General features: G+C 37.2%; 1 protein-coding gene across 4 annotated transcripts; it reads left to right on the top strand.

Moving 5' to 3' along the window:
* The first annotated feature begins 6,435 nt into the window (after window positions 1-6,435).
* Window positions 6,436-15,866, top strand: LOC106055708 (leucine-rich melanocyte differentiation-associated protein-like). Of its 4 annotated transcripts, XM_013212103.2 has the most exons (6): window positions 7,907-8,017; window positions 8,107-8,198; window positions 9,625-9,852; window positions 11,627-11,766; window positions 12,831-12,951; window positions 14,395-15,866. In XM_013212103.2, exons 3-6 carry the CDS (start codon window positions 9,719-9,721, stop codon window positions 14,555-14,557), a joined length of 558 nt encoding a protein of 185 aa, XP_013067557.1. In that variant the 5' UTR covers window positions 7,907-8,017; window positions 8,107-8,198; window positions 9,625-9,718; the 3' UTR covers window positions 14,558-15,866. The 4 variants fall into 4 exon arrangements, with proteins under 4 accessions (XP_013067556.1, XP_013067558.1, XP_013067554.1 ...); XM_013212102.2 differs by lacking the exons at window positions 7,907-8,017; window positions 8,107-8,198 and adding an exon at window positions 6,436-6,612; XM_013212104.2 differs by lacking the exons at window positions 7,907-8,017; window positions 8,107-8,198 and adding an exon at window positions 7,808-7,901.
* Window positions 15,867-16,974: the final 1,108 nt, after the last annotated feature.

The raw sequence follows: 16,974 nt of genomic DNA, 5'->3' as shown, positions 1-16,974 counted from the left end.
TTTATTATAACACCTAGTTATTTTGCGTTTTTAGTCTGTGTTACTGCCTTTCAGAAGTCTCAAAAGTCTTTGTACACAGCTCTACAGAAGTCTCAAAAGTCTTTACAGAAGTCTTGAAAGGTAAACAACCACTGTGGGTGTAAGGTAACACTTGGCATTCTTCTCATGCTGTGGGGTAATTCGATCTACGGATCGAGGATTTCAAGAATGAAGTTGTCCGTGAGAAAGAAAATCTACGTGACCTATTACGTGATAGACAAGAAAACCCTCACATTATGATCTGATTTCATTATTCAGGACATTTGGAGACTAATAACATCAAACTGTTATTTTTCAATATGCAGGTAGATATTATACGTAGGCAATAATCCTTTGATTTTGTTTGTTCAGTCCATATATTGGAAATACATATAAAGAAGTAGTATTAAAGCACCACATTTCATTTCTTTCAGTTTGTATGCCCTATACGTTGAAGCAGGGCTCTACAAGTTTTAGATTAACAAGAAACTGGAGCGATAAGAAATAAACTATAGATTGTGTACGGTCATTAATCAAAATACCTTTTAGAAGACATTGCCACAGACGGGCAGATACTGTGAAGTGTTTTGTTTTTTTGTTGTTGTTTTGTTTTTGACGACCGCTTACGAGGACGTCCTATGATCAATGCTATGTTGTGTGTGGATGTGTGTGTGTGTTTCTGGTCTAACTATGGGTAGAATTATGGTAGATCATTTGTTATGTTGAATGGATTCTGATAAAACGACTGACAGAGGCGTGTAATTTTTAGAGTAAATAGTAAATTTGTTTAAACAAAATGATATTCCACTTATGTTTTTAGATCTGCATACATCTACATTGAAGTCAAAGGCTGTGTATATTGTCAAAAACGCTATGTTTACTTTTATTTTAAAGGAAAGTTTGACTAAGTTTTACTCAAGTTCTGCATTAAATAGAATAGAATACATTTACATTAGTTTGACTAATTGTATGAGATACAATCTATCGACACTAAATCGGTCATCAGCTCAGCAATCTTCATGTACTAAAGTTATACGATTTCACTCAGGGCGTTTCCTTAACAGTCACTACATGTACTTTCACCTAAGGCATCCTAAGGTTTAGTTGTTTTTTCTATTATATTTATATTATACGTACGATTTCATTTTTATTGAATGAGTGATATGCTGCAAGGATGGAGGGGCAGGGTAGTTATATATATGATCACAATTATCAATGTCTTAGAAAGGTGAAAATATATTTGCATAATATTAAGATTTCAAGATTTTTCCTTAATGCTTCTCTTTATTTTTCTGTAGCTATAGGAGAGAGCATGTCCTAGTGATTCATATGCTAGCATGTCTAGATAGATGTTTTCGACACACTTTTAGGCTTTTCAAAGCACAATTATCGCCCTTGTTGCTGACACATCAGGTAAAACTGAAAACATTCTTCAGACATTTGGTGTTATTGTCAGTGACAATATTGGACTTCAGCTGAGCGCAGGCTCCAGCAATCTTTAAACAAACTCATCAGCAGTGGTCAGCGCTGACCATATTAGACCGCCGGCAAATTTTTTTCCCCCTTTTATGGCCATTTCCGGACATAATGGCATTACCATGGATGCTGTGTCTTTAGGTGTGTTTGTTTGTGTGTTGTCAAGAACATCTGGGATCACGTGAGAAGTGAGGGGGGTGGAGGGGGAGATGAGGGATGGGAAAGAAAATGTGTAAAACAGGAGGAAGAAAATTAAAAGCCAAGTCCTCGGGAGAGAAAGTGAGGTCCAACATGTTCGTAAGGAGGGCGCCTAGTTTGCTTCAAGAGTCTGGAAATTCAATAAAAAAAATTGATATAGGAATAAAAAAGTTCCCCTTTCAGACCTTGTGGGCAGATGATGTTAAAGGTTATCTGTTTCTCTAACATACAGTTAACGAGGGTGTCATGTGGCCAGCATAACGACCAAACGCCTTTACTTTTGCCCAACTAATGTCAGGTACCCATCAGAGCTGGGTGGAGGCGCTCCAAAATCCCGAAATTAAAAACTCCCAGTCATCACCAGGGTTTGAACCGGAAAAGCCAAGCGTTTTACTGCTCAGCCACCGTGCCTCCGATATGAAAATTAACTTATAAATAAGAAAAGAAAAATTCACTTCCTTTGTTTGGTTGTTTTACAAGCTTTGAATATTTCTTCAGATTTCAAGATAATTGTACCTTGGCCAAAACCTCTAGCATGGTTCAATACCGGAACCTTCGAACTACAGCCCAGAGCGCCTGTCACACGACCAGGAGCCATTTCTTATTACGACTAAAATAACTCTTACCCATGATGTTTTAAACTAATTTCATTCAAATATTGTGTGACTCATTGTTTCATGATCAATAACTTTCTCTTGTTTCAAGGTCCGCACCCCCCACCCCTTATTTATAGACCTGAATACGTGAAGACATGATAAGGCTTGAAAGTGGAACATTTTTAATGTCGGAAAAATTCATTTAGAGTAAGTCAAACAAAGATAACACACAAACCTCAAAAATGTGGCACAATAAATATGAAAATGAAATTACTTTTTTATTTTATCTAATATTAAAAGAACCTTCCAAATCACTGTATTATCTAGAGCAGGCATTTGACAATTTTGTTGTAACAATGAGTTCGAGTTTTGAGTTTTAGGCACATCGGCACACTTTAGGCCATGTCGTGCCCGTAATCCCTAACCGGTTACTCTTCCTTCGTACCAGAAGAGCTAAGTTTTATTGAGTTAAGTCATTAAAAACAAGGTCTATTCACAGTTAAAATAGTAAAGGTAGTAAATATTTAATAATTTAACACTGAAGCGAAAATATAACAATCTTGAATGACTAAGTGAATGGTCAGGTTTAAAGGGCTCTTTCAAAAATCAATTGGGCACAACTTTATGTTTACACGCTTAAACAATAGTATACTGTCCTGCTCCGATTTTAAAACAATACAAAAAGAATAATATGTTCTAATTACTTTAATTTTTAGATCTACTTAGACAAACAACGAAACAAAACAATTATAGTTGGTGACATTTAGAAATGGGTTACCTGGAGAGTGTGTGTGTGTGTGCGTGTGAGTGCGTGTAATGTAGCATTTACACGTGTGTACAACTATGAGAGGGCGATGTGGTCTCGACTTTGTTTGACCTGACCTGGTCAGAGTGAAGAAAAACTGTTAAATTTTTTCAGCAGGGAGGCTAGCGATTTGAACAAGAGGCGGCAACCAAAGAAAATAAAAGCCGAGGAAAATGACTATGATATTCCAATTTTAAAGTGAAATGATTTTGAAATAATTAGAAGACGGTACAGAAACTGTTCCTGAATATCAATTTGTGAAACTCTGAACAGGTCCTACATACAGTAATACCCAAAGACGTTGTCTGTTCAAGATAAATATTTATTCAATACATCAACTGTCACATTTGTAGAGGCGTCCTTGAGAACTGTGTCCACATCGGCGGATATGCGACTTAAATAGAGGACAAAATTACATTCATACCCTGGGAGTTACTATTGCTGCAGTGAGGAAAGTATTAAGCAAGTCAGCACATTATAAGAATAATTTTATTTCATTGAATGAATTTGTCATCTCTCTCTCTCTTTCTGTCTCTGTATCTCTCTCTCTCTCTCTATCTGTCTTTCTCCATCTCTCTCTCTCTCTCTCTCTATCTGTCTTTCTCCACCTCTCTCTCTCTCTCTATCTGTCTTTCTCCATCTCTCTCTCTTTTTTTCTCTCTGTTTTAATGGATGGTTTTGAACATGAATGGAATATCAAATCTAAGACTCTAGTAAGGCTTAGTATTCGCTTTCTTCACCAACTGACCAACCATACACATATAGATCTAAGCATGTACGCTACGTGACATGTGAACGTTCGTTGACCAATTGACCAACCATCCACATATAGATCTAAGCATGTACGCTACGTGACCTGTGAACGTTCGTTGACCAATTGACCAACCATCTACATATAGATCTAAGCATGTACGCTACGTGACCTGTGAACGTTCGTTGACCAATTGACCAACCATCCACATATAGATCTAAGCATGTACGCTACGTGACCTGTGAACGTTGACCAATTGACCCACCATTCACATATAGATCTAAGCATGTACGCTACGTGACCTGTGAACGTTGACAAATTGACCAACCATCCACATATAGATCTAACCATGTACGCTACGTGACTTGTGAACGTTGACCAACTGACCAACCATCCACATATAGATCTAACCATGTACGCTACGTGACCTGTGAACGTTGACCAACCATCCACATATAGATCTAACCATGTACGCTACGTGACCTGTTGATCAAACGGTGTCACGTTTGCATTTGTGTGTGTGTGAGGAAGAGAATATAAAACTTGTGCGTGTGTGTGTTTCTGTCGAGAGTACATGTGCTAGAAGAGGAAAACGTTGGTGTGTGGGTGAAGCGAGAGCGTATGTGTATTATTATAATACGTGTGTGTGTGTGTGTGTAATAAGAAAATCTAGTGTGTGTAAAGATACAATAGGTTTTAAAATGTGGATGTAAAAAACACAGAGAGAGAGAAAGAAAGAGAGAGAGAAAGAAATATGGTAAAGTTTTATTATTATTATTTTATTGGTAATAAAAAGTTTCTCTTTACAGCTGAAATGGTTTGTACACGTCATTTCTCCCACATCGAATCTCAATCACGTAAAAGGTGTGTACATTTATTTCTAGTGCCTGACAAAACTCGATTAAAAAAACAACAATTAGTTAATTACCTATTGGTTGGTCCCCTTGAGTTGTTCAGTGCAATTAAATTAGTACAACTTTTGTATGCATTTAAAAGCGATCACAGTGGCATTCACACACCAGATATCCCTTCTTCCCCTCCCCTTTTTCTTTTTCCTCGCCCCCCCCCTGGTCAAGACAAGTGATAGGATCATAGTGCATTGAGAAATCCAAAAGCCTGAAACTGAGCTAAACAAAAGCAATTGGTAAAAATATTTCTAATGTCACAGATTTATTGTTGTTGGTCTAGTGCTATTACAAATTTAATGACATGACTGATCAAATTAAATGATACTTATACAATTAATACATTAATATAAGCTTTGTTTATTTTTTAAAGCATTTCGTAAGGGTTTTTTGTTTTTGTTATTGCTGGATTTGGGTGCGAGAATAATACGTCAGAATGTGAAGGACCACCTAGTTCAACTTCACAGTGATCTGACCAGAAACAATTGTACCACTTAGTTCAACTTCGCAGTGATCTGACCAGAAACAATTGTACCAATTAGTTCAGCTTCACAGTGATCTGACCAGAAACAATTGTACCACTTAGTTCAACTTCGCAGTGATCTGACCAGAAACAATTGTACCACTTAGTTCAACTTCACAGTGATCTGACCAGAAACAATTGTACCACTTAGTTCAACTTCGCAGTGATCTGACCAGAAACAATTGTACCAATTAGTTCAGCTTCACAGTGATCTGACCAGAAACAATTGTACCACTTAGTTCAACTTCGCAGTGATCTGACCAGAAACAATTGTACCAATTAGTTCAGCTTCACAGTGATCTGACCAGAAACAATTGTACCACTTAGTTCAACTTTGCAGTGATCTGACCAGAAACAATTGTACCACTTAGTTCAACTTCGCAGTGATCTGACCAGAAACAATTGTACCAATTAGTTCAGCTTCACAGTGATCTGACCAGAAACAATTGTACCACTTAGTTCAACTTCGCAGTGATCTGACCAGAAACAATTGTACCAATTAGTTCAGCTTCACAGTGATCTGACCAGAAACAATTGTACCACTTAGTTCAACTTCGCAGTGATCTGACCAGAAACAATTGTACCAATTAGTTCAGCTTCACAGTGATCTGACCAGAAACAATTGTACCACTTAGTTCAACTTTGCAGTGATCTGACCAGAAACAATTGTACCACTTAGTTCAACTTCGCAGTGATCTGACCAGAAACACTTGTACCGCTTAGTTCAGCTTCACAGTGATCTGACCAGAAACAATTGTACCACCTAGTTCAACTTCGCAGTGATCTGACCAGAAACACTTGTACCACTTAGTTCAACGTCGCATTGATCTAAAGACACAAGTGTTCAAACATAAAGATCATTTTGAAAATTATCATTCGTCTTACAGAGTCTAACCACCCACTCTTTTTATTTTTAATAAAAACTCTCAGCTCATTCCACATGTATTAATCACTGGTTGACCTGGTCAATCAGGCTTAAAAAAATAACGAAGCACTTGTTAATGCACATTACACACTTTCATATCACCATATTATCACATGACTAGACACACACATACACACGCACACATGCTGTCGAGTTAATGTCTGGATGAGATAACTTAGATAACCGAAACAGTAACGCACTCATTGACACTCGCGCGCACACACACATAGTCTCCACCCTAAGTATGACCTAACCAAACAGTAGACATTACATGGACCAATCTAACTAGAAGTACAATGGAAGTTAGAGAAAATGATCAGAAGTCTTCAACTGTATTTCATTTCCGATTCGCTTGAAGGTAGAACTACTTATCCTATAGGAGTGGAGTACAAACTGTAGCCCCATTATACTAAAAGTAGGTGTCTTTCATAAACCTTTTTAGTGGGAAAAAAAAGTTACTATCACTATTGATTATAATTTGTGTTCCTGTTTATGACTGGTTTCGGATGAAATAGAATAGTTTAAAATGTCCGTCTTTTTGTTTAAGAATAACTTTTCTTATCTTGCATTTTTTTTTTCATTGTTTCAAAACGTTGTCAACTTACTGGAAATTAAACGGTCATTACGAAAACGATTTTCTTAGAAATTTAACAGTTTATGTATAACTTTGTGAAAATAAAAACAAAACAAAAAAAAAAAGTAACTTTTTTTGCCATACAGAAAAAACTCGGGTTTGACCTTTTCAAAATGTAATCAATTTAAAACGAAATGTGTCTTTCGTCTTTTATTTAAAACAAAACTTTCAGCGGGAATTCCCGACTCGAATGTTTCTTTGGATACAGTGAAGAGTTGAATCAATAAATAGGCCTTCATGAACAGTTGGCGCAATATCTAAAGTAGAAATCATTGGCTGGAGGGTTAAAAGAAGACTTTGATTGCAGAGCTCACTAGGATATTTCCTTGCAATAATAAAACATTATATCTTCACCTTCACTTATCGCTTCGTGGGTTAGTCTGTTGGGGGCACCACACAAGATCTGTTGACCATCCTTCTCCATTCCTCTCTGTCGTTTGCCTTGCACACAATCTCCTTAAATGGCAGGACTGTCCTTTCCATTTGTGAGGTTTTCCCATCGCTTTCTCTGTCTGCCTCTTCGTCTTTTTCCAGGTACTGTTCCCTACAGGAAGGTCTTTGCGAGGTCTTAGGACTTTATATGGCCATAGAATTTTGGTGTAGGCGTTTTTTTTTTTACATTAGTGAGGAGGTCATCGTGGGGTCCAATTGGGGTTCTAGGCCTTTCTCTAATCTCTTTGTTTGTGATGAGGTTTTTAGATGTAAAAACACTCTTTATTTATTCCCACATTTTGTCATATCGAAACTGAGCCCTGTTTTGGGGAGACCCCTAGAAGTCAGTATTCTAGACATCTCTGTGTTGATTATTATACCTTATACCTTCACCACAGCTTGACCATGTTATACCACGTGAACTAAGACGATGTGGTGCTCTCTAGCCCAGAAAAATACACACACACAACAGAAAAACACACACATTGACATAGTGTTCGGGAATTCCCAATTGTTTTTTCTATTTATATCTAACAATCATGGCGCTGACGATTGCTTACGTGGATAGCTTGCGCTTTTGTCAGGATGTTAATTCCCAAAGTGAAATATTAGTCTATTTCTAGACATGAGGTCACGTGGTAAGTACTTGATGGTGTTGTGCCACACATTATCTTTCCATAGTTGTTTTGTTTATTGTATGTGCGTCATTAGACCAATTTCACTTAAGAACGAGGCTGCAGATCCTGGTAAGAAGGTAATATACTTTTTTTTATTCAGTTTGACTGACATAAAATATGTATTTTTAAGTAAGGGAAATAAATCAGTGATGCCTTCAACTTGCAGCTCGCGTGTATCATTACCGGTCCATGGCGAGGTGCTATGCGCCTCCTCGGAACTTCTACCCAGTAAAGCCGTATAGGTTTCAGTGAAATCAAGTTAGTGTTGTTTTTTTGTTTTTTTTTTCTAATTGGTTTTATATAGCCCAAATCTTTCATGCTTACAGCATACTTAGTGGTCCAATGTCTTTTGTTGAACAGTGGGGGCGAGGGGGTATCTGGGAGAATGTATTGGTGCCGCCTTTCGGCGCCCAGCAAACACCACTCCACTCCAGTCTGGATTCGAACTCTAGCCCCGTATGTTTGGTGGCAAATCGTTGCGCTACGTGGCCCGTACCAAGCTTGTTTTGAAAATTTTAAGTGCCCTAGTTTAAAATAGGTTGAGTACCGGTGTGAGATATGCCACCTGTTGATTTCTACGGCTGCGTGTATGTGTATATGTGTATGTCTACGTGTACCATTAAGAGATACCTGTTCAAAACTTTGATTTGGTTTGTCGATTGAGCTCTGTTGTTCATGTTTTGTTATATTCTTATAGCGCCTTGAGCCTACATTATGTTCCTTGTCGGCGATATAGAAATTAAATATATACAGCCCTGATGTAAAGAGTGAATCGAGTTAGAAAGAATGAATCGAGTTAGAAAGAGTGAATCGAGTCAGAAAGAGTGAATCGAGTTAGAAAGAGTGAATCGAGTTAGAAAGAGTGAATCGAGTTAGAAAGAGTGAATCGAGTCAGAAAGAGTGAATCGAGTTAGAAAGAGTGAATCGAGTCAGAAAGAGTGAATCGAGTTAGAAAGAGTGAATCGAGTCAGAAAGAGTTCATCGAGTTAGAAAGAGTGAATCGAGTCAGAAAGAGTGAATCGAGTCAGAAAAAGTGAATCGAGTTAGAAAGAGTTCATCGAGTCAGAAAGAGTGAATCGAGTTAGAAAGAGTGAATCGAGTCAGAAAGAGTGAATCGAGTCAGAAAAAGTGAATCGAGTTAGAAAGAGTGAATGAAAAAGAAAAGACAGAGACATGGCAAGAAATAGAAAATATCTCTTTAATATTAAACGAAGAAATAAGGAAGAAAGAGGGAGAGAGAAATAAGAGAGATAGAAAGAGAAAGAGAGAGACAGAGTGAAAGAGAGAGAGAAATAAGAGATATACAAAGAGAAAGAGAGAGACAGAGTAAAAGAGAGAGACAGAGTGAAAGATATATATATATATAGATATATATATATAGAGAGAGAGAGAGAGAGAGAGAAATAGAGAGAAAGAGAAAGAAAGAGAGAATAAAAAGATAGAGGTAGAAAGAGAGACATTTTGACATTGCATTCGTACGCTGAGTAAGTTAAAGCGAGATCAAACGTCTTAGTACTTCTTGTACACTGACCTGTGACGTGGCAACAGACTATTGGTTTTCACTCCTCACTGAAGCTATGTTTCACGTCACAGGTCAGTGTTCAGGCCACTATGACGATTGATCTCGGCTGAAGTGTATGTTGTGCTAAAAGTTTGATACTTCTCTACATACTTGTTATTCCAGAAACCAGTCCAGTCCTCACGTGACACACTGAGCATCAACTTACATCAGCTAAGGTGACACTATCTGGTTCAGTCGTTAACCTCTGGTCATCAGGATGGCAGAAGCCACGAAGAAGAAGAACTATCGCGTTTCCGAGGCCTACAAGGACCTCACTGAATTATCCTCTGACCTAATTGCCTCGTATGGGCCCTCTATTGTTGAGCTTGACATCAGCTACAACAAATTCAAGTATCCTTGACCGCTATTACCTCATTAATCTCATTTAATAAAGTCATTAATGAAGTTATGTAGATGTAGCCTATAACACGATTCAGCCATTTTGACGCGAGTGCTTTAATTATTTATTTAAGTTCCGTTACTGTATTTTATTTATAACTTTATTAGAGATCTAGGCCTAGCTATATAGGCCTAAAATGGTTTACAGAATTTAAGAATTGTAGATAATCTGCATATCCTTTAAATGCACTTTTGTGCACTTTCTAAGAAAGAAAAATATACTTTTCAGGCTTAGCGCAGACGATCTATTCTAGGGTCACCTGTTTCTATCCGATGGTAACTAGGGTGCCTTGTGGCAAGCACAACGACCAACCGTTTTACTTTACCCAGCCCACTGACAGGTATCCTTTAGAGTTCGGTTGGTTCAAGGGCGCCTTTATTATCCCGAAATTAAATAATTTCAGTCTTCACCAAGATTTGAACCCGGGACCCTTAGGTTAGGAAACCAGGTGCTTAACCATTCCTCCTGTTCACTTTATAGCACAGTAAAATGTCATTTCTTGTAGCACTAAGTAATTGCTACAAGGCTTCTATCAACTCACTCTGTCTGTCTGGTCAAAAGTTTGTACACGTTAGTTCTCCCCACACCCTGTCTCGGATCAAGCTGAAATTTTACACAATTATTTCTTTTACATGACAACACAAGAATAAAACAAAATAACCAAATAGTTAAATAACTATTGGTAAAAAATTATTTTGTTTGGTATCTCGAACAAGGGAAGGAAATTCATTGACATTTGTTTTTAGCTTCTCCATTGATTTCCAAATCTCTTCAACTCTTAATCTCTTAATCTCTGACCTTTTATCTTAAGGTTTCCATATATCGCCTTCCCATTTCTCCTTATTGTTTTCTCTTCTTTCAGCGCATAGCAGACTTGTGACTTAAGGCAGAGAAGACTATCTTTACTCCAATCACCCCAGGCATTACACTTGTGACTTGTGGCAGAGAAGACTATCTTTACTCATGTCACCCAAGACATTATTACGCTTGTGACTTGTGGCTGGGGTTCATTAGTTCTACACACCCTGGGGTTCATTTCTTCTACACACCCTGTGGTTCATTTCTTCTACACACCCTGGTGTTCATTTCTTCTACACACCCTGGGGTTCATTAGTTCTACACACCCTGGGGTTCATTAGTTCTACACACCCTGGTGTTCATTTCTTCTACACACCCTGGGGTTCATTAGTTCTACACACCCTGGTGTTCATTTCTTCTACACACCCTGGTGTTCATTTCTTCTACACACCCTGGTGTTCATTTCTTCTACACACCCTGTGGTTAATTTCTTCTACACACCCTGGGGTTCATTTCTTCTACACACCCTGGGGTTCATTAGTTCTACACACCCTGGTGTTCATTTCTTCTACACACTCTGGTGTTCATTTCTTCTACACACCCTGGGGTTCATTTCTTCTACACACTCTGGTGTTAATTTCTTCTACACACCCTGAGGTTTATTTCTTCTACACACCCTGGGGTTCATTTCTTTTACACACCCTGGTGTTCATTTCTTCTACACACCCTGTGGTTCATTTCTTCTACACACCCTGGGGTTCATTAGTTCTACACACCCTGGGGTTCATTAGTTCTACACACCCTGGGGTTCATTAGTTCTACACACGCTATGGTCGAACGGCTTTAAACTCGATACATTAGAACTGTTTGAAACTCATGTTTGTATTTAAAATGTAAAAACTGTATTCCTTACGACTGGGTCATTAGAGATCTCAGATTCCTACAAGAACTGCCCAAGTTGAAGAGTCTAGTGGCCGACCACAACCACCTGACCTCACACGTTAAAATTCCACATTGTGCAAGTCTTGAGACTCTGTGGGTCAATCAGAACAGGATACAAAACCTAAGTGAGTACTATATAGGCAAGTGCTTTAAATTGGATAGGAGCATTCTATTCTCGTGGGAATAATGGGAAAGTAGGTAGACTGAAATAAACTACTTAAGTGACTTATGTATAGATTTTTTTTCTGTTTTTCTGAGATTGATTTCAAAGCAATACAAGTCACGAAAAGTGCAAAAGGTCCATAAGTGTAAGTAACAAGGGAGATAAACAGCTTTTTGAACATACAATATCTGTAACGAATACTTGCTTCCCCTTTTGTCTAAATTTCTACTAACTTTAACATTAATTTAAAATAAAGTCAGTGAAATAATTCTTATCTAATAAATGAATGCTGATGTTTTGAGTCAATGATATATCTGTATAGCGATACTGGGTTGATATGTTCACGTTGTGCCTTATAATAACGCTTGAAACTCCTGGCTTACTAGATACACACTACAATCTCTCTCTCAATATCACTACAATACAAATTTAAAAAAAAAAAAAAATCAACCTCTGTTAGTTTAATAGCTCTACACTACTTCGATAATTTTTAAAGACGAAGATTTTTCTAACCAAACAATTTTTTTTTACAAACATTTCTGTAAATTATAACTATGCATTTCTTTTGAGAAAAAAACCCCATACATTTCTTTTTTAGCATCCTAAACATTATTTTTTTGTGCGAGAAAGCTATGTGCACATTCTGAGTAAACTGCTCATTTTCATTTTGACCAAACTAGACATTTCTTTTTAAATTAGCTAGACCTATATATAAATTTTTGAGAAAACTAAATCCTTTTTCAGAAAACTAAATATTTCTAGAGGGTCTAATCAAAATGTTTGCTATGTACAGGTCTCACGGAACGAACACTTTTCTTTGTCTCCTTAAATGTCTCTATTATTCGTCTGTGTTTGTGTGTGTGTGTGTGTGTTTGTGTGTGTGTGTGTGTGTGTGCACGTGTGCATGTGTGTGTGTGTGTACGTGTGTGTACTTAGTCTAGCAAACTAAAACTTCTGTATTTAAAATGAAATTCTTTCTTGTCCACTAAACAGTCCAGTTTTATTTCGGAAGTGTTTGTTTTGCAGGTCTATTTATAGCCACAGTAGCTAAGAGCTGTCCGAATCTTAAAATACTGTCAATGATGAAAAACGAAGCTGCCCCGAGTTTCTTTAATGGTGGCGACTATCAACAATACAAAGACTACAGGTAAAACTGAGAATCACACACAGACTCATTTCAAAATAGTTAATTGCTAAATAGATGTTCTATTTTTTTTTTTTGTAAAAAAATTACTTTGTCCAAGCGTGCGAAAATCTAAAGATTGTTTTAGCCACTAGAAGGTCTAACAAACATTTATTAAAGTCATACTTTGACTTTAAAAACAAGTGTCTCACAGAGAAGACTAGACTTGATTCCAGTCTAGTATCAAGCACGTGAATGCAGAAATTCTGAAGGGCGCAAACTTAGTTTCATTTTTCTTTGCTACTCATTCTGAGTTTATACCAGCTCTGCGGCCTCTTCCTTCGATGAAGTCCAGTAGGGAGTCGGCGCCGAAGGCGCCATTATACCGTTGATCGTTGGAAAGGCCTTTATCCAACAAACAGGCTAGGACCGGAAGCTCTTCAACACAAATAATGTCTGAGAGACCCAACAGTAACGGCTATAGACTGAGGAACGGTACCGCGTACACGGCACACCGCGCATTTCCCAGTCGCTATGAGTGGCCGAGGGCAGCGCTAGCCATGGGGAGCTTTGCCTCATATTCCTATACTGTAACCGCCACGTTCCATGCAGGGACCGCCACTCCAGCTAACGGGACATTGATGTCGGCCCCCTTTGTGGAGCGGCGTGGCGGACTTTTTGGACTGGCTATTTGTTCCATCCCCAACCCGAGTGAGCAAAAAAATAAAAACACCAAAAAGCTCACCCAGGAGGTCCTGCAGAGGCCTTGAACGCTTCCCGCTATCTGTAACTGGCTCCATTGACTTAATGACAGAATCTCATTTCATATTTACAAAGTAGTTGGATCATTTTGTTTCATGCAGTGTTAAAAAGCTTCATTCGATGGCGCACGTATGGGGAAGTCTGCTTAAACCATATACAAGGGAATTACCTACTGATTTTTGTGTGTGTGCATTGTAACTATGCAATAAATCATCTCAAGATGTAGCTTGTAGTATATTCATACGGAATGTTTACAAAATGCAGAATTAGTCCATTTCGATTTCACACTTCTAACCCAAAATATTTAATTTAATCACTTCACACAATATTTTGTGTGTATTCTATTTCTTAGGTACATGTTAAACACATCAAAATCAATGGTAAATACACATCAATATACAATTTATACAATTTAATTATGTTCTAAGTTAGTAATCAAACATTACTATCTCATAACTGACCACATTATTACTTCAGGCTTAATGAAAATATTTCAATAACAATTCTTTTAAAAGCGCTAGATAGTCACTTTTATTCTAACTAGTCGAATAGAAAGAGGACTATCAGGCACAATATATATTTGATATTGATGAATAAATTCGCCTCTAAAGATTCTTAGATTTTCTCAATTCTAAATATATATGTATATTAAAAAAACATTCTTACTGTTATCTCTAAAAAATGTGTTTGATTATATTTCCCCAGGTATTTTGTGATAAGCAGCTTACCAAATTTGGAGGTATTAGACTTCAGTCGTATTACTCCCGAAGAGAAATCTGAAGCCCTCAGAATCTATCCAATCTCTATTGTTCATACGAGAAAATATAAATCTGGGAAACGGAATCGGAAACCTAAGGCTTCCTCCTAACGACACAACTGTAACAGTCACTAGCGCCTACCACACGCTTCTCTACACATTCAAACTGTTTCCAGACGTTGTGAATGAACAGACAATAGGAAATGAGCATCGAAGTCTTTGAGTCTAGAGAAATGCAGAGACAGAATTCACAAGGGATATTTGAAGCATCTTGAACAAGTCATTGACCATGGCTTTAGAAATGTCTTACAAATCAAACCATTGATATCAGCGTTAATGTTTAAACGTTTAAATAAGTCTAACATTCAGACATTATATCCAAGTTTTGAGGACATTGTTCCGGGTTGACTTGTTATCTCATTAACTATAAAAGTGATTCAAGGTTTTCAAAGATGCTACTAAAGAATGTTTGCTTTGCTGTGTGGTATGCTCTTCAAACTAACGTCAAGATCGCCAATCCCTGTCCACTGACCAGGTCGAAATGATCTTCATTTCTGAAGAAGGGGTCGGAAAACGTGAATCTTAACTGAACTGAGGTACTGTTAATTGTGTCAATAATCAAACGACGCCATACACTTTTTTTTAGATCTAATGACTCGTTTCCTGTCAAGTTTTGTTCTACGTCATACAAGACAAAACGTCACAACTGGATCTTCATAAGTATTTAAACTTCTTGAATTGCAGCCCGTTTCAAAATGATGGCATTATTCGCTCACCGGATACACCGAACTTTCATTTTAATCAATATGCACGTTCAATTTTTTTTTTTAAATGTACATTTTTATCCACTCGAGATTTATGGTTGGCTTGGCTCATTGTGCATTGGACGACATTTCTTTGTAGTGGAACATGACAACATAGCATTGGAGTGCTATTTAACAGAACGCTACTGTGATGTTACCAAGTGTTTTATATATATTTCACAAAAATTGGGATACAGGTTTTAATTGTATATTTATTGTTTTTTAAATGTTCTCTTTGCAATATTTTAATCAAACCTGACACAAGTTGGCTTGACTGTTGTTTTTTCAGTGTCCTTCCATGACTTGATCTAACAATGTGAAACTTTGCATAAATAAAACCTGTATGACTGCTGAATGATCCCACCTCTCTCAATGTAATGGAGTGTGAGTGTGTTTCTATGGTGACGGAGGTTAGCGATTGGTTGTGAATGATGCAACATAGCAGGCATTGTCGTCACTTGGTCTTAGTTAGGGGAGACGACTCCTGAGCGTGAGACTGAAAGGTTGTGTTATTGTAATAATAAGATTTTGTTAAAAGATATCATTACTAAAGTCTACTATTAGAAGTTGATTTTGTTTATATTATAAATAAAGTTCTATTTAGTTTGTTCACCAAAGTAAGTTATTCAAGTTTTTTAGAGATATTTTTACCTTTTTTTTTATTTATTCAGAGCAATTTCCTTCTTTTAGCTTTCTCAATGCGCTATGATCCTATTACCTGACTGGACATGTTGGGAAAAGGGGGGGGGGGGGAGAAAGGATATTTGGATACCGGGATAGCTTTCTAAATGCATTTTATATTTTCAAAAATGTGTACGACTTGAATTTCAACCTTAAGACTCATACTTCATCATGTGAACACGTTTGCCACTTTGCCACAGAAGCGCTTATAAAAATAGGTTTATGTTTATCTATTGATAGTTTCAAACTTTTAAGCGACCACCTAATTCTCTACACAAAGTATTCAACTTATACCACCACATCTGTCAATATATTTCCCGTGTGTGATTCCAAACGAAATAATTAATGCCCAATAGTTAATTAACTATTTGATTAATTTATTTTATTGATTGAATGAAAAAAGAAATAGTTGTTCAAAATTTCAGATTGATCCGAGATGTGGTGTGGGAGAAATAACGCGTACAAACTTTTTTACCAGACAGAGATGATATATGCTTTGTAATGCAGGTCGAGGAAGATTTAGAAATGAGAGGTTTTTGTTTTTATTATATTGTCATTATTACAACAATGAAGCGAAACTAATCTATTTAAACCGGTGATATCAAAGCCAATGAAAGCTTGTAGAAAGAACACAAACAAACCCAGCTTACAAAACTGTTTCCTTTTTATTCAGGTCAGTAGTGAAGTACTGTAGTGTTAATTAAGTCCCAGAATTTGGGTTAAACAAAAAAACTAAGAACAAAAAAATCGTATTTTCTCCCATGAGATGCGTGTTTCAAGCAGTCGTTTTTTTTTTGTCAATTGATTGCACTAGAGATCTCTAGGACATCTTTTTTCTTTCTGGCTTTCTTTGTGCAAATGAAGAATACTAGAGCTATGGCAGTGGTTCCAAAACTTTTTCCTTAACGGAACACTTCTCACATTCTGAGAATTTAGCGGAACACTTCTCACATTCTGAGAATTTAGCGGAACACTTCGCTTATTTCTTTTAGAGTGACAAATTAATTATTCCAATAGTTCGTGGAGCACCTATTCAGGCCACGC

Source organism: Biomphalaria glabrata, chromosome 15, assembly GCF_947242115.1.
Source record: "Biomphalaria glabrata chromosome 15, xgBioGlab47.1, whole genome shotgun sequence".
NCBI lineage: Eukaryota > Metazoa > Mollusca > Gastropoda > Planorbidae > Biomphalaria > Biomphalaria glabrata.
The sequence above is the reverse complement of the archived record's forward strand: the minus strand, read 5'-3'. Positions and strand labels throughout refer to the sequence as shown.

Coding starts and splice junctions, on each gene's coding strand:
- LOC106055708 (XM_013212102.2), top strand. CDS start 9,719: ATGGCAGAAGCCACGAAGAAGAAGAACTATCGCGTTTCCGAGGCCTAC. Junction 11,767..12,830: donor GAACAGGATACAAAACCTAA/GTGAGTACTATA, acceptor TTTGTTTTGCAG/GTCTATTTATAGCCACAGTA. Junction 12,952..14,394: donor CAACAATACAAAGACTACAG/GTAAAACTGAGA, acceptor ATATTTCCCCAG/GTATTTTGTGATAAGCAGCT.